The sequence below is a fragment of the Bombina bombina genome, chromosome 5 (genome assembly GCF_027579735.1).
Source record: "Bombina bombina isolate aBomBom1 chromosome 5, aBomBom1.pri, whole genome shotgun sequence".
NCBI lineage: Eukaryota > Metazoa > Chordata > Amphibia > Anura > Bombinatoridae > Bombina > Bombina bombina.
This window is the reverse complement of record NC_069503.1, coordinates 201,591,920-201,616,757: the sequence shown is the minus strand read 5'-3', so window position 1 is coordinate 201,616,757 and position 24,838 is coordinate 201,591,920. Positions and strand designations below refer to the sequence as shown.

Here is a 24,838-nt window from a genome sequence, read left to right as displayed (position 1 = left end):
GTGAGAGGAAAAAGAGAACTTTTCTTTTCGTTCACTTTCCATCCATGCGACCTTAGAAATGCCAGAACTAACTCTGTATGAGACTTGGCAGTTTGAAAGCTTGAAGCTTGTATTAGAATGTCGTCTAGGTACGGAGCTACCGAAATCCCTCGCGGTCTTAGTACCGCCAGAAGGGCACCCAGAACCTTTGTGAAGATTCTTGGGGCCGTAGCCAATCCGAATGGAAGAGCTACAAACTGGTAGTGCCTGTCTAGGAAGGCAAACCGTAGATACCGTTGATGATCTTTGTGAATCGGTATGTGAAGGTAAGCATCTTTTAAATCCACTGTGGTCATGTACTGACCTTTTTGGATCATAGGTAAGATTGTCCGAATAGTTTCCATTTTGAACGATGGAACTCTTAGGAATTTGTTTAGAATCTTTAAATCTAAGATTGGCCTGAAAGTTCCCTCTTTTTTGGGAACCACAAACAGGTTTGAGTAGAACCCTTGTCCTTGTTCCGACCGCGGAACTGGATGGATCACTCCCATTAATAACAGATCTTGTACACAGCGTAGAAACGCTTCTTTCTTTATCTGGTTTGTTGACAACCTTGACAGATGAAATCTCCCTTTTGGGGGAGATAATTTGAAGTCTAGAAGGTATCCCTGAGATATGATCTCCAGCGCCCAGGGATCCTGAACATCTCTTGCCCAGGCCTGAGCGAAGAGAGAAAGTCTGCCCCCCACTAGATCCGGTCCCGGATCGGGGGCTCTCGGTTCATGCTGTCTTTGGGGCAGCAGCAGGTTTCCTGGCCTGTTTGCCCTTATTCCAGGACTGGTTAGGTTTCCAGCCTTGCCTGTAACGAGCAACAGCTCCTTCCTGTTTTGGTGCAGTGGAGGTTGACGCTGCTCCAGGTTTGAAATTCCGAAAGGGACGAAAATTAGACTGTCTAGCCTTAGCTTTGGCTTTGTCTTGAGGTAGGGCGTGGCCCTTACCTCCTGTAATGTCAGCGATAATTTCTTTCAACCCGGGCCCAAATAAAGACTGCCCCTTGAAAGGTATATTAAGTAATTTAGACTTAGAAGTAACATCAGCTGACCAGGATTTTAGCCACAGTGCTCTACGTGCCTGTATGGCGAATCCAGAGTTCTTAGCCGTAAGTTTGGTTAAATGTACTACGGCCTCCGAAATGAATGAATTGGCTAGTTTAAGGACTCTAAGCCTGTCCATAATGTCGTCTAGCGTAGATGAACTAAGGTTCTCTTCCAGAGACTCAATCCAAAATGCTGCCGCAGCCGTAATCGGCGCGATACATGCAAGGGGTTGCAATATAAAACCTTGTTGAACAAACATTTTCTTAAGGTAACCCTCTAATTTTTTATCCATTGGATCTGAAAAAGCACAGCTATCCTCCACCGGGATAGTGGTACGCTTAGCTAAAGTAGAAACTGCTCCCTCCACCTTAGGGACCGTTTGCCATAAGTCCCGAGTAGTGGCGTCTATTGGAAACATCTTTCTAAATATTGGAGGGGGTGAGAACGGCACACCGGGTCTATCCCACTCCTTAGTAACAATTTCAGTTAATCTCTTAGGTATAGGAAAAACGTCAGTACTCGCCGGTACCGCAAAGTATTTATCCAACCTACACATTTTCTCTGGTATTGCAATGGTGTTACAATCATTGAGAGCTGCTAAGACCTCCCCTAGTAATGCACGGAGGTTCTCCAATTTAAATTTAAAATTTGAAATATCTGAATCCAATTTGTTTGGATCAGAACCGTCACCCACAGAATGAAGCTCTCCGTCCTCATGCTCTGCAAGCTGTGACGCAGTATCAGACATGGCCCTAGTATTGTCAGCGCACTCTGTTCTCACCCCAGAGTGATCACGCTTGCCTCTTAGTTCTGGTAATTTAGACAAAACTTCAGTCATAACAGTAGCCATATCATGTAATGTTATCTGTAATGGCCGCCCAGATGTATTAGGCGCCATAATATCACGCACCTCCCGGGCGGGAGATGCAGGTACTGCCGCGTGAGGCGAGTTAGTCGGCATAACTCTCCCCTCGCAGTTTGGTGAAATTTGTTCACATTGTACAGATTGACCTTTATTTAAAGTAGCATCAATACAGTTAGTACATAAATTTCTATTGGGCTCCACCTTGGCATTGGAACAAATGACACAGATATCATTCTCTGAGTCAGACATGTTTAACACACTAGCAATAACTTGCAACCTGGTTATAATCTTTTTTAACAAAAACGTACTGTGCCTCAAAGAGGTACATAAACGATTAAATGACAGTTGAGATAATGAACTGAAACAGTTATAGCATCAAGTTTAAAATAACACAACTTTTAGCAAAGGTTTGTTCCCATTAGTAAATAACTAAATTTGACATAAAAAGAGTAACGTTTTTATTCACAGTCAATAAAAATTCTCACAGCTCTGCTGAGAGAATGTACCTCCCTTCAAAGAAGTTTGAAGACCCCTGAGATCTGTCAGTGAACCGGATCATGCAGGAAATATAATAGTAGCTGACTGGAATTTTTTGATGCGTAGCAAAAGAGCGCCAAAAACGGCCCCTCCCTCTCACACACAGCAGTGAGGAGAAACGAAACTGTCACAATTTAAAGCATACAACTGCCAAGTGGAAAATAATGCCCAAACATTTATTTACTCAGTACCTCAGCAATGTAAACGATTCTACATTCCAGCAAAAACGTTTAACATGACAATATTTATTAAAAGGATTAGTGACCTTTAACAGAGTAGTTCCGGTGAAAAACCATTCCCAGAATACTGAAGTGTATACATACATGTCATTATAACGGTATAGCAGGATTTTTTCATCAATTCCATTCAGAAAATAAAAACTGCTACATACCTCAATGCAGATTCATCTGCCCGCTGTCCCCTGATCTGAAGCCTTTACCTCCCTCAGATGGCCGAGAACAGCTATATGATCTTAACTACTCCGGTTAAAATCATAGTAAAAAACTCTGGTAGATTCTTCTTCAAACTCTGCCAGAGAAGTAATAACACGCTCCGGTGCTATTGTAAAATAACAAACTTTTGATTGAAGTCATAAAAACTAAGTATAATCACCATAGTCCTCTCACACATCCTATCTAGTCGTTGGGTGCAAGAGAATGACTGGGACTGACGTAGAGGGGAGGAGCTATATCAGCTCTGCTGGGTGAATCCTCTTGCATTTCCTGTTGGGGAGGAGTTATATCCCAGAAGTAATGATGACCCGTGGACTGATCGCACATAACAGAAGAAATAATCACACAACACAGAATATATAATTAAACTAAGTTAAATGAACAAAAACATTTGCTAAACAGCATTATAAACCTAATAAAATAATCACACAGCACAGACTTCACTTGTATTTTTCTGCAAACAGTTCTTTCTATGCATTCCAATCTGGACTGATTTATAGGCAGGAAGATCTTGTTCCTTTGAAATCTGCTTGATAGCTCATGTCTGGTTAAACTGATTAATTTCAGCTTGCTTGGCTTTGCTGCAACACAAGCGGACGGCTCCACCTACTGGCTATTTTAAGCAATGCACTGCTTCTCAATGCTTTTCAATAGCAGTCACATGACTGGAAAGAAAGGTTGTTATTCTGAAACGGTGCAAATTGAACTGCTGTAAAACGAGGGCCACCTGTATTTATAGTGTGAAATTTGGGATTGTCAAACTAGTGAGTTGCTATATCTACCTTAAGGGTACACTCTTGTTGCTTAGTTTTTTATCACCGCTCACTTACCTGCAGCGCTGGTATTACGGGTTTTTACAAACCCGGCATTAAAAGGCAAGAAGTGAGCGTAGAGCAAAATTGAACTCAATACCGCACTTCAATACCAGCGCTGCTTAAATCAGCGGTGAGCTGGTCGTACGTGCTCGTGCATGATTTCCACATAGACGGGAGAGCCGGTTGAGAAAAAGTCTAACACCTGCAAATAAGCAGCCTAAATCTCAGTAACGCAGCCCCATTGATTCCTATGGGGAAACTAAAGTTATGTTTACACCTAACACCCTAACATGAACCCCGAGTCTAAACACCCTTAATCTTACACTTATTAACCCCTAATCTGCCGCCCCCGACATCGCCAACACCTACATTATTTTTATTAACCCCTAATCTGCCGCTCCGGACACCGCCGCCACCTACATTATACTTATTAACCCCTAATCTGCTGCCCCCAACATCGCCGCCACCTACATTATATATATATTAACCCCTAATCTGCCACCCCCAATATCGCTGCAACCTACCTACACTTATTAACCCCTAATCTGCCGTCCCCAACGTCACCGCCACTATATTAAATGTATTAACCCCTAAACCTAAGTCTAACCCTAACACCCCCTAACTTAAATATAATTTAAATACATCTAAATAAAATTACTATCATTAACTACATTATTCCTATTTAAAACTAAATACTTTCCTATTAAATAAACCCTAAGCTAGCTACAATATAACTAATAGTTACATTGTAACTAGCTCAGGGTTTATTTTCATTTTACAGGCAAGTTTGTATTTAAAAACAATTAAATTAATTAAATTAAATTAGCTAAATTACAAAAAGAAACAAACACTAAATTACAGAAAATAAAAAACAAATCACAGATCTTTAAACTAATTACACCTAATCTAATAGCCCTATCAAAATAAAAAAAGCCCCCCAAAATAAAAAACCCTAGCCTAAACTAAACTATCAATAGCCCTTAAAAGGGCCTTTTGCGAGGCAATGCCCCAAAGTAATCAGCTCTTTTACCTGTAAAAAAAAAAAATACAACCCCCCAAACAGTAAAACCCACCACCCACACAACCAACCTCCAAATAAAATACTAACTAAAAAAACCTAAGCTGCCCATTGCCCTGAAAAGGGCATTTGGATGGGCATTGCCCTTAAAAGGACAGTTAGCTCTATTGCAGCCCAAAGCCCTAACCTAAAAATAAGCCCACCCAATACACCCTTAAAAAAACCTAACACTGACCCCCTGAAGATCGACTTACTGTTCTGAAGACTGGACATCCATCCTCAAGGAAGCAGCAGAAGTTTTCATCCAACCGGGCTGAAGTCCTCAACGAAGCCGGGAGAAGTCTTCATCTAAGCCGGAGTATGGGGTCCTCCAGACGGGCAGAAGTATTCATCCAGACGGCATCTTCTATCTTCATCCATCCGATGCGGAGCGGCTCCATCTTCAAGACATTCAACGCGGAGCATCCTCTTCTTCCAACGACTACCCGACGAATGAAGGTTCCTTTAAGTGACGTCATCCAAGATGGCGTTCCTTAGATTCCGATTGGCTGATAGAATTCTATCAGCCAATCGGAATTAAGGTAGAAAAAATACTATTGGCTGATGCAATCAGCCAATAGGATTGAAGTTCAATCCTATTGGCTGATCCAATCAGCCAATAGGATTTAGCTTGCATTCTATTGGCTGTTCCAATAGGATTTTTTCTACCTTAATTCGATTGGCTGATAGAATTCTATCAGCCAATCGAAATCTAAGGGACGCCAACTTGGATGACGTCATTTAAAGGAACCGTCATTTAGTAAGAAGACTCCGGATGAAGAGGATGCTCCGCGTCGGATGTCTTGAAGATGAACCCTCTCCGCGTCGGATGGATGAAGATAGAAGATGCCATCTGGATGAAGACTTCTGCCCGTCTGGAGGACCACTTCGCCCAGCTTGGATGAAGACTTCTCCCAGCTTCGTTGAGGACTTCGGCCCGGTTGGATGAAGAATTCTGCCGTTTCCTTGAGGATGGATGTCTGGTCTTCAGAACAGTAAGTCGATCTTCATGGGGTTAGTGTTAGGTTCTTTTAAGGGTGTATTGGGTGGGTTTATTTTTTAGGTTAGGGCTTTGGGCTGCAATAGAGCTAAATCCCCTTTTAAGGGCAATGCCCATCCAAATGCCCTTTTCAGGGCAATGGGGAGCTTAGGTTTTTTTAGTTAGTATTTTATTTGGAGGTTGGTTGTGTGGGTGGTGGGTTTTACTGTTGGGGGGTTGTTTGTAAAAAAAATTTTACAGGTAAAAGAGCTGATTACTTTGGGGCAATGCCCAGCAAAAGGTCCTTTTAAGGGCTATTGATAGTTTAGTTTAGGCTAGGGTTTTTTTTATTTTGTGATTTAGCTTATTTAATTTATTTAATTGTTTTTAATTTAGTTAATTTATTTAATTGTAGTGTAGTGTTAGGTGTTAGTGTAACTTAGGTTAGGATTTATTTTACAGGTCAATGTGTTTTTATTTTAGCTAGGTAGTTAATAACTATTTAATAACTATTCTACCTAGTTAAAATAAATACAAACTTGCCTGTAAAATAAAAATAAACCCTATCTTAGGGTTTATTTTATAGGTAAGTATTTAGTTTTAAATAGGAATAATGTAGTTAATTATAGTAATTTTCTTTAGATTTATTTAAATTATATTTAAGTTAGGGTTAGGGTTAGACTTAGATTTAGGGGTTAATACTTTTAATATAGTGGCGGCGACTGCAGATTAGGGGTTAATAAGTATAATGTAGGTGGCGGCGATGTTAGGTGGCAGATTAGGGGTTAATAATATTTAACTAGTGTTTGCGAGGCGGGAGTGTGGCGGTTTAGGGGTTAATATGTTTATTCTAGTGGCGGCGATGTCCGGAGCGGCAGATTACTCACTTTTTGGCCTCCCAGGACAGACTCGTAATACCAGCGCTATGGAAGTCCCATAGAAAAAAGGGTTTACGAAGTTTACGTAAGTCTTTTCGCTGTAAGGCCAAAGAAGTGTGCGATGCCCCTAAACCTGCAAGACTCGTAATAGCAGCGGTAGTGAAAAAGCAGCGTTAGGACCTGTTAACGGTGCTTTTTCATCTTAACGCAAAACTCGTAATCTAGCCGAATAATTTTTATATTTTATATGTAATATTTCAATACCGTGCCTTAAGATAACTGTTTTCATGGGCACTAACCTGAGACCGCAATAGACCTAAAGCGTGAAACACAAAGTGCAATACGCATATTTTAAATTCCTATGTTCTTCACATAGAAAAAATATATTTTGTATGGAATGTATAGCAAACCATAGATTGGCATGCGGCAAGCTCTTGACAAGGGATGCTCCGACCAGCCAGTAGCTCGCCACTGGCTAGAATCTAGACATCTGGTGGCGGAAGTAAGAGTGATCCTGATCGGCCACATCCCCAAGCCACCCAGAGGGGGGTGATAGAATAGAAACAAGTTGTTACTTAAATGGGAGGCCGAATGGATTCTGCGTTTGGACACTATTGTTTGATAGGGACTAAACTCTATGTCTGATTTGGGTATTCTGTTGTGATCATGACTTAGTGTTGATGGGTAATAGGGTAACATGAATTGCATCTGCATACAGGAGTGTTGCAGATGTGCGGCATCTTTTGATGCGGGACATGTGCATCCTCACTTCTGGACTGGGTGCCGCCCTGGATCCTATTGTTCCAGTTGTGGTATCCCAATAGTCGGATTAATTATATTCCCGGCCATAATCCCTAAGAATTACCTTATTAACCTTTCTATTATCATCTGACACAATTGTGTACATAATGATAAGGTTATGAATTTTCACAGATTAATTTAGAGTCCCTTTAAGACATCATCCTGGCTGTCCCCAAACCAGTTGTACACCTATTGCCTTATTTTCAATGTACTATTGCCCTCTCTTAATGTAGTTAGTTATTCTATTTAAAGTATATGTTCAAATAATGTGGTAATATTATCTGTATTGAACATGGTTATGTGCAACATTGAGAGGACTACTGGTAAATTCACAGTCAGTGTTTCAGTTTATATTTCTTCAATTGTTTACTTTTATTTTTTCTTAATTCTTTACTTTTTTACTAGATTACACACTGATATAAAGCCAGTACATATTCCTTTTGTAGCTAGTTGGCTCACATTTCTGCAGTTGTGCATTTAAACAACTTACAAATTAGCTATACACGTTGTGTTCTAACCTATTTGACTGCATAACATTTAAATGTAATTCACTGTTAAAGGGACACACAGGTTTTATTAAATTTTCATGATTCAGATACAGCATGTAATTTTAAACAACTTTCCAATTTACTTCCATTAAAAAACATGTGCACAGTCTTTTATATTTACACTTTTTTGAGTCACCAGCTCCTACTGAGCATGTGCAAGAACTCAGACTATAAGTATATGTATTTGTGATTGGCTGAGTGCTATCACATGGTACAGGGGGAGTGGAAATATACATAATTTTGAAATGTGTTAGAAAAGAATCTACTACTCATTTGAAATTCAGAGTAAATGCTATTGTATTGTCTTGTTATCTTACATTTGTTGATTATGCAAATCTACTGTGTTTACTAGTCCTTTAAGGGTTTCCTGCACAACAATATTTAGTGCACACACATAGCCCCACTTCCGGTTGTCAAAAACTCCATTGAGTACATCATAACACACTCATAGCAGGGAATCAAAGAGTCTGACACCGATGTTACTAATATTTGTCCCCCACACATGCCCCACTTCCTGTCTGTGCACAAGCAACTTGAGGCCACACTTGAACATATTAAGGAACCCAGTACTGTGGTATAGCTTATCAGATGTATATTTAAGAGATATATTAAGCTTCTATTATTTGTTTGTTATTGGTTTTTCTCAGTTAAGTTGTAACGCCAGACCGGAAGTCGCCTGACACTCCACTTCCGGTCTGACGAAATTGAGCTGAAAATGTGTGTTAATGTTTTGGCGGTTTTTCTCACAGGTATTGAGGTATTGTGTTATTATTTGTGACACTTCACTGGTGGTGTGTTGGATATATATATATATATATATATATATATATATATATATATATATATATATATATATATATATATATATATATATATATACATACATACATGGCCATATACCATATACATTTGTATCCTTGTAAAAAAATTTTTTTTAATATTTCTATGGCTTATTGTTATCAGATAGTTTGACTTACTACCTTTTATGCAAGGTTGTCAGTCATGCTAACCCGACATTCATAAATCGCGATTGCATGCTCACGTTCGCATCTACTTTCAACTTATAATATAGGCGCTATTTCCGTTGCATGCAAAACGATGGGGGGGAAAAACATAACGCTTGTGCCAAAAAGTCAGCACACCACTTGTAATCTAGCCCATAGATAGATGCAACCAATAGTGCAATAGTAAAATGCTCTTATGCATTAAGGTTTTTTTTTAAACTGTGTTTTTTATATCCTTTTAAGAGCTAAGGTTATGAAAATAGCAGTAATTTTACCAGAATGAGATCACTGGCTCTTATTCCAATCCATTAGTGTTTGTCATGTGAAAACTTTATTTAACTTGTGGTCTTGGAATCTTTTTCTATAACATTCCAATCAATCTTTTCAATAATTAAACCCACTCAAATAATGATGGTTTTTAACTGGGACTTCGGCATACCTAGAAGCAATAAAAATATATACTACAAGGAAAGCAAAACATGGTGTCTAATCAATTCATTATTTATGATGACAAGCTAGTGTGTTTGAATTCCAATTCATACCATATGTGCAAAACATTTTTATACCATTTTTCTTAACTTTAGAATTAACATTTTTTCAAAGTTCAAACACTAAAAGGCAATCATCAATGAACATTCATATTTTAATTCATATTTATTAGTATACTTTACTGTGTACTGCCTTGATTTAAATATTCCTGTAAATCCAAGTCAGTTTTTCTTGTAAAAGATTATTGACACTTATTGAGAAGCAATTTAAACTTCCACTTCTTTAAAAGTAATTTATTGAAAATTAACTGTATTAAAGTGTTTTGTTAATTTCAAGTGAGGGTAAATTGTATTTATGCTGACAGTAGATCTTGAATCTCTGTAGTTTTTTATATATAGTTTAATTTACATTAACATCAAACATATTTTTTTTAAAAACTGAAGAGAGCAGTTATAAGGGTTAAAGTGATGGGATTGGGGGTGTTAGAAAATAAACACACATAAAGTGCCTTTACATAAACACTTAAATATATATGTGTATAAGGGTGTGGGTAAAAGCCGGATCATGCCGAATTCATGCGTAATTTAGACAGATACACAAAAATTTAAGTGTTTTCCACACAAACACATCCAACACTTCTGTATCCATCAACATTGGATCCTTTCAGAACCAACAGTTTTGCTATTTTTCTGTAAAAAAAAAACTGTTGGTTCTGAAAGGACCTAGATGGATGTGTTTGTATGGACAAAAAATAAATTTGTGTATATCTGTCTAAATAAGACATGGATATGACAGGATCAGATTATTTTTGTGTAAAAAAAAATGTGTTTGTTCTGAAAGTACCCAGATGGTTTTGTGTAAAATAGTGATGGATCCAGAAGTATATGGAAGTATTTGTAAGGAAAATACTTACATGTGTGTATATCTGTCTAAATTGACATGGATCCGGCAGGATCTGGCTGTTTTTGTGTAAAAAAGTGTTGGTTCTTAAAGGGACCAGATGTTTTTTTGTAAAATATTGATGGATCCACAAGTATCTGGATGTATGTGTGTGGAAAATACTTACATTTGTGTATATCGGCCTAAATTAGGCATGGATCCGGCAGTTTTTCTGTAAAAAAGTGTTGGTTCTAAAAGGACGCAGATTTTTTTGTGTAAAATATTGATGAATCTAGAAGTGTCTGGATGTGTTTGTATAGAAAATATTTAAATTTGAGAATATCTGTCTAAATTAGACATGAATCTGGCAGGTACCGGCTGTTTTGAAGCAAAAAAAAAAAAAATGTTGGTTCTAAAAGGACACAGATGTTTTTGTGTAAAATATTGATGAATCTAGAAGTGTCTGGATGTGTTTGTATAGAAAATATTTAAATTTGAGAATATCTGTCTAAATTAGACATGAATCTGGCAGGTACCGGCTGTTTTGAAGCAAAAAAAAAAAAATATTTTGGTTCTAAAAGGACACAGATGTTTTGGTGTAAAATGTTGTTGGATACAGAAGTGTCTGGGTGTGTTTGTGTGGAAAACACTTAAATTTGTGTATATCTGGCTAAATAAGGCATTGATCCAGCAGGATTTGTCTGTTTTTCTGAAAAGAAGTGCTGGTTCTGAAAGGACCCAAACGTTTTTGTGTAAAATATTTATGGATACAGAAGTGTCTGGATGTGTTTGTGTGGAAAACAATTAAATGTGTGTGTATCTGTCTAAATTAGGCATGGATCCGGCAGGATCCAGCTGTTTTTCTGTAAAAAAGTGTTGGTTCTGAAAGGACCCAAATGTTTTTGAGTAAAATGTTGTTGGATCAAGAAGTGTCTGGATGTGTTTGTGAGGAAAACACTTAAATTTGTGTGTATCTGTCTAAATTAGACATGGATCCGGCAGGATCCGGCAAGATCTGTCAGGATCCGGCTTTTACCCACACCCTGTTTATAAGCACATTCATATATATTTATGTGTTAATATAAGCATATTCATATATATTTATGTGTTACTATAAGCATATTCATATATATTTATGTGTTACTATAAGCATATTCATATATATTTATGTGTTAATATAAGCATATTCATATATATTTATGTGTTAATATAAGCATATTCATATATATTTATGTGTTACTATAAGCATATTCATATATATTTATGTGTTAATATAAGCATATTCATATATATTTATGTGTTAATATAAGCATATTCAAATATATTTATTTGTTAATATAAGCATATTCATGTATATTTATGTGTTAATATAAGCATATTCATGCATATTTATGTGTTACTATAAGCATATTCATGTATATTTATGTGTTAATATAAGCATATTCATATATATTTATGTGTTACTATAAGCATATTCATGTATATTTATGTGTTAATATAAGCATATTCATATATATTTATGTGTTAATATAAGCATATTCATATATATTTATGTGTTAATATAAGCATATTCATATATATTTATGTGTTAATATAAGCATATTCATATATATTTATGTGTTAATATAAGCATATTCATATATATTTATTGCTGCCCAACGCTGTGTGATTTGCCCCATGTGCTGCGCTAGGTGGTTTGCTGTGGCTGCCGGCATGAAAATAAGGCTCCCATTGGAGCCTATGGAACTGCATTTTTGTGAGTGCTTGGCTTTCGGCATTGTGATGCACCTTAAATACCAACGCGCATTTACGTGCATTGGTATTACTGAGTGGAGCGCAGATATCGCACTTGTGCAATATTGCGCTCCCCTGATAATCTAGCCATATATGTTTTATTATCCCCCTCTGGCTGCCTACTTCTTAACTTTATTTTTTTCTTGTGGTGGCATTTTCACCCTTTATCCAACCGTCTTTCTAACAATACAGCTTGCATTGAGCAGCTCTGCAACATTATTTTTTGTTTTGTTTATCAAGCAGTGTAACTAAAAAGACAATTGGATAAGAGATAAAAATGTAAACCTCAAGAAAAAAGTATTTTGTAGTGGGCGGTCAGAGGGGGTGGGATAATAATACTTTTTTTTCACAAAAACTAAACTTCAGAATCTCTGATAAAATAAATGTGACAACCATAATATAATAAAAACAAATTGTGATGCACATAACCACCAATACATGTAACCAAATGAATAATCCACAGAGTCATACACTCAAATTAGTAACAACATAACAAGACAATTTAATTAAACACACAAAAATTGCTAAATAAATCATTGCAAGCAACAGGAGTGTTGTTTGAGTTTCAAGGAGATTTTCAGAGACATTCATGGAAGCAACAGATTTGCTACCAAAACAAAATGAATACATAGCAACCAATTAATTCAGTATGGATGATGATTAATCACATATATTAGCTCATCACATGTGCAATTAATACTTTAATACCATACTGAGTAATTTTATATTAAACACGTTTCACTGTTAGCTCACATCAATCGAATAAACATTCTAATGATGCTGAATAAGTTTTAGCATGTTTAACTTAAAGGGATACTGAACCCAAATTTTTTCTTTCGTGATTCAGATAGAGCATGCAATTTTAAGCAACTTTCTAATTCACTTCGATTATCAATTTTTCTTCATTCTTTTGCTATCTTTATTTGAAAAAGAAGGCATGTAAACTAAGGAGCCATAAAATTTTTGGTTCATGACTCTGGACAGCATTTGTTTATTGGTGGGTGAATTTATCCACCAATCAGCAAGAACAACCCAGGTTGTTCACCAAAAATGGGCCGGCATCTAAACTTACATTCTTGCTTTTCAAATAAAGATACCAAGAGAATGAAGAAAATTTGATAATAGAAGTAAATTAGAAAGTTGCTTAAAATTGCATGCTCTATCTTTATCACAAAATAAAAAAATTTAGTTTCAGTGTCCCTTTAAACACAAAAAGAAAAAACAACATATCTTTTGTGTGGTTAAAGGGACAGTCTAGTCCAAAAAAAACTTTCATGATTCAGATAGGGCATGTAATTTTAAACAATTTTCCAATTTACTTTTATCACCAATTTTTCTTTGTTCTTTTGGTATTCTTAGTTGAAAGCTTAACCTAGGAGGTTCATATGCTAATTTCTTAGACCTTGAAGGCCGCCTCTTAAGAATGCATTTTAACAGGTTTTTCACCACTAGAGGGTGTTAGCTCATGTTTTTCATATAGATAACACTGTGCTCATGCACGTGAAGTTACCTGGGAGCCATCACTGATTGGCTAAACTTCAAGTCTATCAAAAGAACTGAAATAAAGGGGCAGTCTGCAGAGGCTTAGATACAAGATAATCACAAAGGTAAAAAATATATAAATATAACTGTGTTGGTTATGCAAAACTAGGGAATGGGTAAAAACTGTATTATCTATCTTTTAAAACAATAACAGTTCTGATGTAGACTGTCCCTTTAACTTACAGTGAATAAAGCACTAAAACTGATGTTTACAGGGATGTGAAATGGCTCTGAAAAGAAATGTTCAAATAGTTTTATCTGATAATTGATTGTGAAAGATAATATTAAAACAGTTATCAAGAGCTTTAATACATTTATATATTACAAGGTCTTAAAAATCAATCTGTTCAGCAATCTATCAGTAGTGCATTGTTGCTCCTTCAACAAAGGAAACCAAGAGAATGAAGCAAGTTTGATGATAGAAGTAAATTATAAAGTTGTTTAAAATAGTATGTTCTGTCTGAATAATAAAATAAATATTTTGGGTTTCATGTCCCTTTAAAACTGTTTGATGCTAAAATTATAATCATATTTAAAGGGATAGAAAAGTCAAAATTAAACTTGCATGATTCAGATAGCGCATATAATTTTAAGACACTGTTAAATTCACTTCTATTTTCAAATGTGCTTCCTTCTCTTTGTATCTTTTGTTGAAAAAGAATATGCACATATCCTACAGTAGTGGGAGCTAGCTGCTGATTGGTGCCTGCACACATTTGTCTCTTGTGATTGGCTGACTAGATGTATTCATCTAGCTGCCAGTAGCACAATGCTGTTCCTTCAGTGAACGATAACACTAAAATGAAGAAAATTTGATAATAGAAGTAAATTTGAAAGCAGATTAAAATGGTATGTTCTATCTGAATCATGAAAGAACATTTAGGGGTTCATAAGACCGTTGCTCCTTAACTCATGGACTGCAGTCATCCCGATCAGATACGGGATGATTGACACCCCCTGCTAGCGGCCAAAATGTTCAGGGGGCGGCATTGCACAAGCATTTCACAAGTAATGCTTGTGCAAAGTTAAAATCCGACAGCATATGCTGTCGGAATTTAGCGAAGTCAGGCGGACATGATTCGCTACAACGAATCATGTCCGCCTGCCATTTGATAAATTGGCCCCTTAAGCTTGAGACTGAATTTTAGAAAGCCGAAGTAAAATGTGAATGTATAATAACCGGTGAAGGAGCAATTACATATATATATTTGAGTCCGGCGAACAACAGACAGGTAGCAGATCAGGAAGCAGCAGGGAGTCATGCACACTCTTCAAGTAAAGATAAAGCATTTACCAAAGTCGGCCCAAAACACAGTCATACACAGGTATCCAGCAGAGATTGAGTTGTAATCCAAAAGCAGATCAGTAGGAAGCAGGAGGTCGTACTACAAAAAATAATTATACTCTCACCCAAGGCACAGAGAGGCAGACTCAATACACAGGCCCAGAGCAGTAAGAGAAACTTAAAATCTCCAGCAAGCGACACCTGTGGCTAGTTGTGGTATTACAGCACAAAGCTGAACTCTACAACAAGGATGGCCAACTGGTGGCCCTTTGGTCACATTTGGCCCTCTGCGCTAGTTTTTGCAGCCCTTGGGAAGGAGTAGAATTAAAAACAATAATATAATAAGCATCCCTGATATTTATAATATTACAACATTAACTACAGTAAGAGTAATAGAGTTAATTGCATCACAATATCACATTCTAATTTGTTTTACTGTTCCCATTTTTTATTTAGAAAACTTCATTGTACAAGGAATTACATCCATCTGAATCTGTTCATCTCTTTCATACTGAAAGCTATCTCCGTCTTAGTGAAAGATGCTTTCCTATATTCCAGCACAGTTGAATGTCCTGACTTGGCTGACTCTCTGGTAATTACACACTTCTTCTCTTACACCTGAAACCCATGGAAATTATGTGATTATGTATATACCCACAGTACATCAGTAAACCAGTAAATATGAGAATATAGAGAAGACACAGCGCAGCACGATTCAAGGTAGTGGGTAAGTATTTAATACAAGCATAGCCTTGCTAAAATTGCACTTACAACATTAAAAACAAGAAAAGGCGTAACACGTAAACATCAGACGTTAGAACAGCTTATGGCCAAGGATCACCAGGGCCGCCATCAGGGGGTGACAGGGGTGACTCCTTTCAGGGGCCCAATGGGCTAGGGGGGCCCCATGAGGCAAGAACCAAAAAAAAAAAAATTTTTTTTTTTTTTTTTTTTTTTTTTTACATTTTGGCAGCCACCAGTGGGTACTACAGCAGAGTGCTAATTGAGCATGGGCAATGTTATTACAATGAGTAAAGTATTAGCATTTGAGATGATTTCTGAGTGTGCACTAAACCACTATGCACAGTGTGAGACAGACTTGGCACTTTGTTTGTAGAGTATGTGCCTGAGTCAGACGGCTGATCACTTTCATTTGCAGAGGAGGTAGGAATTACTTAGCAAATGTTTTTTATTTCTTTGTGCAATTTAAGATTGTAACTTCAGTGTGGTAGTAGTTGTATGGTGGGGCCAGGGGTCCATAAAAACACATTTTTTTTAACAGCAGTGTATTTATGATTATTTGACAATGCTGTAGAAATTCTATATTTAAAACCATGCAGAAATGTTTCCTCCTCAATACACAAATGATATATATTACATTCCAGTTTACTGCCCCTTTATGCAAGGACTTTTCAGATACAAGGAGGCATTTTATCCAAGATTTTTACATCTGCATAACATGTTATACTCTCAGACTAAGATTGTTCAGTGTTGGAAATTAGACAGGTTAACTTAAAACTGTTCAGTTTACTCTACAGCTGACTAAATTTTGAAATGCATACCAACAAGCTTAAATCCTGCATTTAACCAGATCTAATGGAATGAGTACCACAGCTTATGGTTCCACCAAGACCATATAGAGTACAGCTGACGGGAACATTTGTACACTATATTTGAAGTGGTGCTCTTGGTTGGGGAAAATATCAAACAAACATATTACAACCTTTTAAAAGTACTTTTCTTCATCTAGCCATCTACCCAGATCATTAATATACAATTTTGAATTCACAGAATTATTTTTGTTTGCACATTTACAAATATGATTCTTTAAAAAGTGATCTCTTAATTTCTGCATTTTTTTTATCATGCATGTCACACACTGTTGATTTAGGGGATGCAAGGTGCATCAATGTTTCCTCCTGTGAGTGTTTCTGTGGGTGTCTGTGTTTATGTCTTTGTGCTTTGGTTTGTGTCTTTTTTTCTGTTTGTGTTTTTTTTCTGTTGGTATCTCTGTGAGGGTGGGTGTCTGTGAGGGTGTGTGCATATGTCTTTGAGCTTTTTCTATGGGTGTCTCTGTGAGGGTGGGCGTGTGTTTGTCTTTGTGTATTTTCTCTGGATGCCTCTGTGAGGGTGTGTGTGTGTATGTCTGTGTTTTCTGTGGATGTCTCTGTGAGGGTGTGTGTGTGTATGTCTGTTTTCTGTGGATGTCTCTGTGAGGGTGTGTATTTTCTGTGGGTGTTCCTGTGAGGGTGTGTGTATGTCTTTGTGTGTTTTCTGTGGATGTCTCAGTGAGGGTGTGTATGTATGTCTTTCTGTATTTTCTGTGGGTGTCTCTGTGTATGTGTGTATGTCTTTGTGTGTTTTCTGAGGCGGTCTCTGTTGGTGTTTCCTTGGGTGTATGTGCAAGTTTGAGTTTGTGTGTGTTTGTCCATTGTCTGTTCCTTTTTAGGACATTTTGACCTTACTACTGATTATTCACATCTTTCTACAGACTGAGACTAATGAGACCTTTCCGGAAGTCACAAATCTACCATTTAACCTTTAAATTATTGTTTAGGCAGTTCAGGGCCCTTCCATTCAGCCACTGCATGCTGTTGTCATCATTTAGTTGGCATCTTCCTTTACAAAAAGATAACCAGAACTCCATATTTTGTTTTCTAAATCTCCTTTTTTTACAAAACTGTAGTTTACCTCATTACTTGTCAGGTCAATGTAAACAAGTGCTAAGTGTCTGTTTGGGTGTCTGTGTCTGAGTTTCTTTGCATGTTTGCTAGAGTGTCTATATGTGAATCCGTGTGTGTGTGTGTGTGTGTGTGTGTGTTTCAGTGTATGTTACTACCTTTACAACATTTCCAAGTTTAAATAGACACAAGAATAAAGTGCATATACGTTTTAGTCACTTGGTCAAAAATTGCACATGTCAAAGGAGGGGGGCCCTGATCAATGGTTAAGTCAGGGGCCCCAAAATTTCTAGTGGCGGCCCTGAGGATCACTAAGCTGTTCTAACGTCTGATGTTTACGTGATATGCCTTTTCTTGGGGTTTTTTTTTGTAAGTGCAATTTTAGCAGGACTATACTTGTATTAAATTCTTACCCTTTACCTTGAATCGTACTGCGCTGTGTGTTCTTTGTATTTCTAGTTATCTTTGATCTGGGACCAAGGCACCAGTGATCTACACATAGCAGCAAACAAGGAGGAAAAAGAGGGTCTGGAATATTGTTCATTTGGAGCTCTTATTGAAAAACCTTGGGACATAACAGTCTCCTTTACTTGTGTCTGTTACCGTTCGTATGGAAGCATACAAACACGCAAGTACTAACATTTTATTTGTAACAGACTCCTATGGACAGCTCATTTGTTTTTCTATATAAATCATATTTAATTATTTTGTATGAATTTTACCACGTATTGATGTGATTGTTTCACACTACTTAGCATTTTTAGGGTTATTTCTATACTTAGTGAGCTGATATATTTTGTCTGTTAAATATGAGAATATGCACATATGAATATGGTCTCAGATCTGTGTGATAGCATAAAATAGCTTTTACTCTATAGTGAAATGCAAATATAAATAACTACTTTTACATTTATATAGTCTGTTTTATCATTTATTTCTGTTTCTCTTGCATAGAACTAGGTAAAAACTGTTTGTTTCTCCCAGGTCAGGGGTCATCAACCTTGGCTCTCCAGAGGTTTTGGAACTACAATTCCCATGATGCTCAGACACTCTCAAATCCCAGAATAATTCTCTAAACATTTTCGCACTACAGATCACACTGCTTTTTCTCACCAGTTAAGTGGCTGGTTTTCACCAAAATACTCAAAACACAAATTATTCTATATATATGAAAATTACACCAAATGTAAGGCCCAGTGCACTGAAAACAGCATAATTTGATAGTATTAACGTAATTTTCAAGTTTTAAAACATGCCAGTTTCCCCCTCTGTACTTCGATCTCCATTGCAAACTTTCACCTAGCTCTCACTACTTGTACAGGAGACATCTCGCCACTCGCAGGGACAGTCTCTTTTTTTTTTATAGAATTCCATGAGGGCTGACCCTGGAAGTGTTAGCGTAGAAAACCACATCTAGACTTGTAAAGTTTTTTTGTTTTTTTTTAGATTTAAAAAGTTTATAGAATCGACCCCATAGTGAGGGGCTGCTATTTAGATAAGACGAAGACGTACCTAGTGAAGATTAAAATATACTTATAATGAGTTTTTAGCAGGATGCAGGCCACCTGTAGCATTCATTTGATGCAATCATTTCCTGAAATGTATGGCTTTATTGCTTACTTTTCCTTTGAGACATTGGCCCCAAGTTATCAAGGTCTGGCGGACCTGATCCGACACTGCAGATCAGGTCTGCCAGACCTCGCTGAATACGTCGAGCAATACGCTCGCCGTATTCAGCATTGCACCAGCAGCTCACAAGAGCTGCTGGTGCAACGCCGCCCCCTGCTGTCTCGCGGCCAATAGGCCGCCAGCAGGGGGGTGTCAATCAACCCGATCGTACTCGATTGGGTTGATTTCCGGCGATGTCTGTCCGCCTGCTCAGAGCAGGAGGACCGGTTATGGAGCAGCGGTCCATTTGGAACTTGTTACAAATGCCCCATAGTCACTAAAAAAAACGTTGCATTAAACTTTTCTTAGAATACTCATTGAATCTCATTGAATCCAGTAGCTCTCCTATAAAGTAACACATGAAACTAAAATACATTCATGGGGGCCTATCTATCAAGCTCCGAATGGAGCTTGATGGCCCGCATTCAGCGAGGTCTTGCGGACCTGATCCGCACTGTAAATAGAGGCCATGGGATCAATCATATGAATAACTAGCAAACTAGAGTTTGGTTTCTTTTTCTTAGATTTCTATTCTCTGGTTTGCAAACCAAGGTCCATGACAATTGAGGACAAAGTATCAATAATTCTTTTAATGTCCAATAATAATGCCTCAGCACAAAAAGTAAAATTCCATGTTTATTCAGCAAACAAATAATTTCAACTGCAACGTTTTGGCCAACATGGCCTTAATCATGGCATGATTAAGGCCAAGATGGCCGAAACTTACATTTATATTTCACAACATCCTTCAACAAACCTCAGCTATTGACCATGGCTCTTTATTTGTTTTTATGGCTCTTTATTTGTTTTTATGCTTGAGTTGTGAAGATTTATTTTTAAAAAGACATTAAACACCATCTACTTTAGTGTAAATATTCTGCTTTGTCCCACACTTCCTAGAGAGAGCAAAAAGCAAATTCTGTAACCTGAAATGAAATAAATGTGAGATAACATATAACATATAAATGTTGTATTTAACATGAAATATGTCTGATGAACTAGAGTTCTCAATAAAGGTTCCATGAGTTTAAATTTACAGAATGAAAATATTATATTTATGTAGCTTGTCTCCTCCCTCAATTTAAATCCACTTAAAGAAAACCTAAGTAATTTGTCAGTTTGTGGGCTGGTTGTTTTTTGCCTTCTGTGCTTAACTTTGCTTATAATCAACAATCAACTTTTACCCAGAGATGATTCTTCTTCTTTATATTTGGATTTCTAAATCTTGCTTAGATTGCAAACCTGGAACTCAAATCATTACTCATATTCTTAACTAACACCTAGATTACGAGTTTTGCGTTAGAGGCTATGCAGTGCTAACGAGCAGATTTCTCTCACCGCTCACTTACCTACAGCGCTGGTATTACGAGTTTTCATAAACCCTTCGTTAAAAGACAAGAAGTGAGCGCAATTTTGCTCATTACCGCACTCCAATACCAGCGCTGCTTAACTCAGTGGTGAGCTGGGGTAACGTGCTCGCGCACGATTTCCCCATAGGAATCAATGGGGAGAGCCAGCTGAGAAAAAGTCTAACACCTGCCAAAAAGCAGCGTAAAACTCCTTAACGCAGCACCATTGATTCCTATAGGCAAATACAATGTATGTCTACACCCTAACATGAACCCTGAGTCTAAACACCCCTAATCTTACACTTATTAACCCCTAATCTGCTGCCCCCGACATCGCTGACACCTACATTATATTATTAACCCCTAATCTGCTGCTCCTGACACTGCCGCCACCTACATTATACTTATGAACCCCTAATCTGCTGCCCCCAACATCGCTGACACCTACATTATATTTATTAACCCCAAATCTGCCGCCCCCAATGTCGCCGCCACCTACCTACACTTATTAACCCCTAATCTGCCGCCCCCAACGTCGCCGACAAACCGCAGCACTCCCGCCTCGCAAACATTAGTTAAATATTATTAACCCCTAATCTGCCGGCCCTAACATCGCCGCCACCTACCTACATTTATTAACCCCTAATCTGCCGCCCCCAATTTCGCCGCCACTATATTAAAGCTATTAACCCCTAAACCTAACACCCCCTAAATTAAATATAATTTAAATAAATCTAAATAAATATTACTATCATTAACTAAATTATTCCTCTTTAAAACTAAATACTTACCTGTAAAATAAACCCTAAAATAGCTACAATATAACTAATAGTTACATTGTAGCTAGCTTAGGGTTTATTTTTATTTTACAGGCAAGTTTGTATTTATTTTAACTAGGTAGAATAGTTATTAAATAGTTATTAACTATTTAATAACTACCTAGTTAAAATAAAACCTAACCTAAGTTACACTAACACCTAACACTACACTATAATTAAATAAATTAACTAAATTAAATACAATAACCTACATTAAATTAAATTAGCTAAAGGACAAAAAAAATAAACACTAAATTACAGAAAATAATAAACAAATTACAGAAATTTAAACTAATTACACCTAATCTACTAGCCCTATTAAAATAAAAAAGCCCCACCAAAATAAAAAAAAAACCTAGCCTAAACTAAACTACCAATAACCCTTAAAAGGGCCTTTTGCGGGGCATTGCCCCAAAGTAATCAGCTCTTTTACCTGTAAAAAAAAATACAAACAACCCCCCAACAGTAAAACCCACCACCCACACAACCAAACACCCCAAATAAAATACTATCTAAAAAAACCTAAGCTCCCCATTGCCCTGAAAAGGGCATTTGGATGGGCATTGCCCTTAAAATGGCAGTTAGCTCTTTTGCCGCCCAAACCCTAATCTAAAAAATAAAACCCACCCAATACACCCTTAAAAAAACTAACACTAACCCCCTGAAGATCGACTTACCGGGAGACGTCTTCATCCAAGCCGGACGAAGTGGTCCTCCAGACGGGCAGAAGTCTTCATCCAAGCCGGGCAGAAGTGGTCCTCCAGACGGGCAGAAGTTTTCATCCAGACGGCATCTTCTATCTTCATCCATCCGGCGCGGAGCGGGTCCATCTTCAAGACATCCGACACAGAGCATCCTCTTCATCTGACGACTAAAACAGAATGAAGGTACCTTTAAGTGACGTCATCCAAGATGGTGTCCCTTAGATTCCGATTGGCTGATAGAATTCTATCAGCCAATCGGAATTAAGGTAGAAAAAATCCTATTGGCTGATGCAATCAGCCAATAGGATTGAGCTTGCATTCTATTGGCTGATTGGGACAGCCAAAAGAATGCAAGCTCAATCCTATTGGCTGATTGCATCAGCCAATAGGATTTTTTCTACCTTAATTCCTATTGGCTGATAGAATTCTATCAGCCAATCGGAATCTAAGGGACACTATCTTGGATGACGTCACCTAAAGGTACCTTCATTCTGTTTTAGTCGTCGGATGAAGAGGATGCTCCGCGTCGGATGTCTTGAAGAAGGACCTGCGCCGGATGGATGAAGATAGAAGATGCCGTCTGGATGAAGACTTCTGCCCGTCTGGAGGACCACTTCTGCCGGCTTGGATGAAGACTTCTGCCCGTCTGGAGGACCACTTCACCCGGCTTGGATGAAGACGTCTCCCGGTAAGTCGATCTTCAGGGGGTTAGTGTTAGGTTTTTTAAGGGTGTATTGGGTGGGTTTTATTTTTTAGATTAGGGTTTGGGCGTCAAAAGAGCTAACTGCCCTTTTAAGGGCAATGCCTATCCAAATGCCCTTTGCAGGGCAATGGGGAGCATAGATTTTTTTAGATAGTATTTTATTTGGGGGGTTGGTTGTGTGGGTGGTGGGTTTTACTGTTGGGGGGGTTGTTTGTATTTTTTTTTACAGGTAAAAGAGCTGATTACTTTGGGGCAATGCCCCGCAAAAGGCCCTTTTAAGGGTTATTGGTAGTTTAGTCTAGGTTAGGGGTTTTTTTATTTTGGGGGGCTTTTTTTATTTTAATAGGGCTATTAGATTAGGTGTAATTAGTATACATTTCTGTAATTTGTTTATTATTTTCTGTAATTTAGTGTTTATTTTTTTTTGTACTTTAGCTAATTTAATTTAATGTAGGTAATTGTATTTAATTTAGTTAATTTATTTAATTATAGTGTAGTGTTCGGTGTTAGTGTAACTTAGGTTAGGTTTTATTTTACAGGCAATAGTTAATAACTATTTAATAACTATTCTACCTAGTTAAAATAAATACAAACTTGTCTGTAAAATAAAAATAAACCCTAAGCTAGCTACAATGTAACTATTAGTTATATTGTAGCTATCTTAGGGTTTATTTTACAGGTAAGTATTTAGTTTTAAATAGGAATAATATAGATAATGATAGTAATATTTATTTAGATTTAAATTATATTTAAGTTAGGGGGTGTTAGGTTTAGGGTTAGACTTAAGTTTAGGGGTTAATAACTTTAATATAGTGGCGGCGACGTTGGGGGCGACAGATTAGGGGTTAATAAATGTAGGTAGGTGGCGGTGATGTTAGGGCCGGCAGATTAGTGGTTAATAATATTTAACTAATGTTTGCGAGGCGGGAGTGCGGCGGATTAGGCGTTAATATGTTTATTATAGTGGCGGCGACGTTGGGGGCGGCAGATTAGGGGTTAATAAGTGTAGGTAGGTGGCAGCGACATTGGGGGCATCAGATTAGGGGTTAATAAATATAATGTTGGTGTCGGCGATGTTGGGGTCAGCAGATTAGGGGTTCATACATATAATGTAGGTGGCGGCGGTGTCCGGAGCAGCAGATTAAGGGTTAAAAAATTTATTTTAGTATTTGCGATGCGGGAGGGCCTCAGTTTAGTGGTTAATATGTAGTTTATGGGTGTTAGTGTACTTTTTAGCACTTTAGTTATGAGTTTATGCTACGGCGTTGTAGTGTAAAACTCTTAACTACTGACTTTTAAATGCTTTAGGACTCTTGACAGGGTAGGGTGTACCGCTCACTTTTTGACCTCCCAGGACAGACTCGTAATACTGGCGCTATGGAAGTCCCATAGAAAAAAGACTTTACAAAGTTTACTTAAGGCGTTTTACGGTAAGGCCAAAGAAGTGTACGGTGACCCTAAACCTGCAAGACTCGTAAAATCAAAGGGCGTAAAAAAGCAGCATTAGGACCTCTTAACGCTGCTTTTTTACCCTAACGCACAACTCGTAATCTAGCCATAAAATTTGAAACTTCTCACCTGAAACAAAACATGCTCAAAAACAATGTACTTCCATATAAAGAAATATTTTTTCCTTTTGAAAGGGGTGAAAGCCCCCAAAACATCACTTGTTTCGAAAAAAAAAAACTTTTTAACAGTTAAATTAATCTAGAGAGTGCGGTCACATTTTTCTTTTTACAAAAATAGATAGATATGGATAGATCGATATGGATTGTTAGATATGGATAGATATAAATCCTGATTGATAGATAGATAGATAGATAGATAGATAGATAGATAGATAGATATGGATACATAGATGATAAATAGATAGATAGATATGGATGGATAGATAGATAGATGATTGGTAGATAG

General features: G+C 37.4%; 1 protein-coding gene across 1 annotated transcript in view; it reads left to right on the top strand.

The window, feature by feature from the left end:
- VIPR2 (vasoactive intestinal peptide receptor 2) overlaps positions 1-24,838 on the top strand; it is a 254,823-nt gene that overhangs the window by 181,534 nt on the left and 48,451 nt on the right. The window contains exon 5 of the mRNA XM_053715672.1: positions 15,458-15,593. Within this exon, the coding sequence (XP_053571647.1) occupies positions 15,458-15,593 (136 nt within the window). The remainder of the gene's footprint in view (positions 1-15,457; positions 15,594-24,838) is intronic.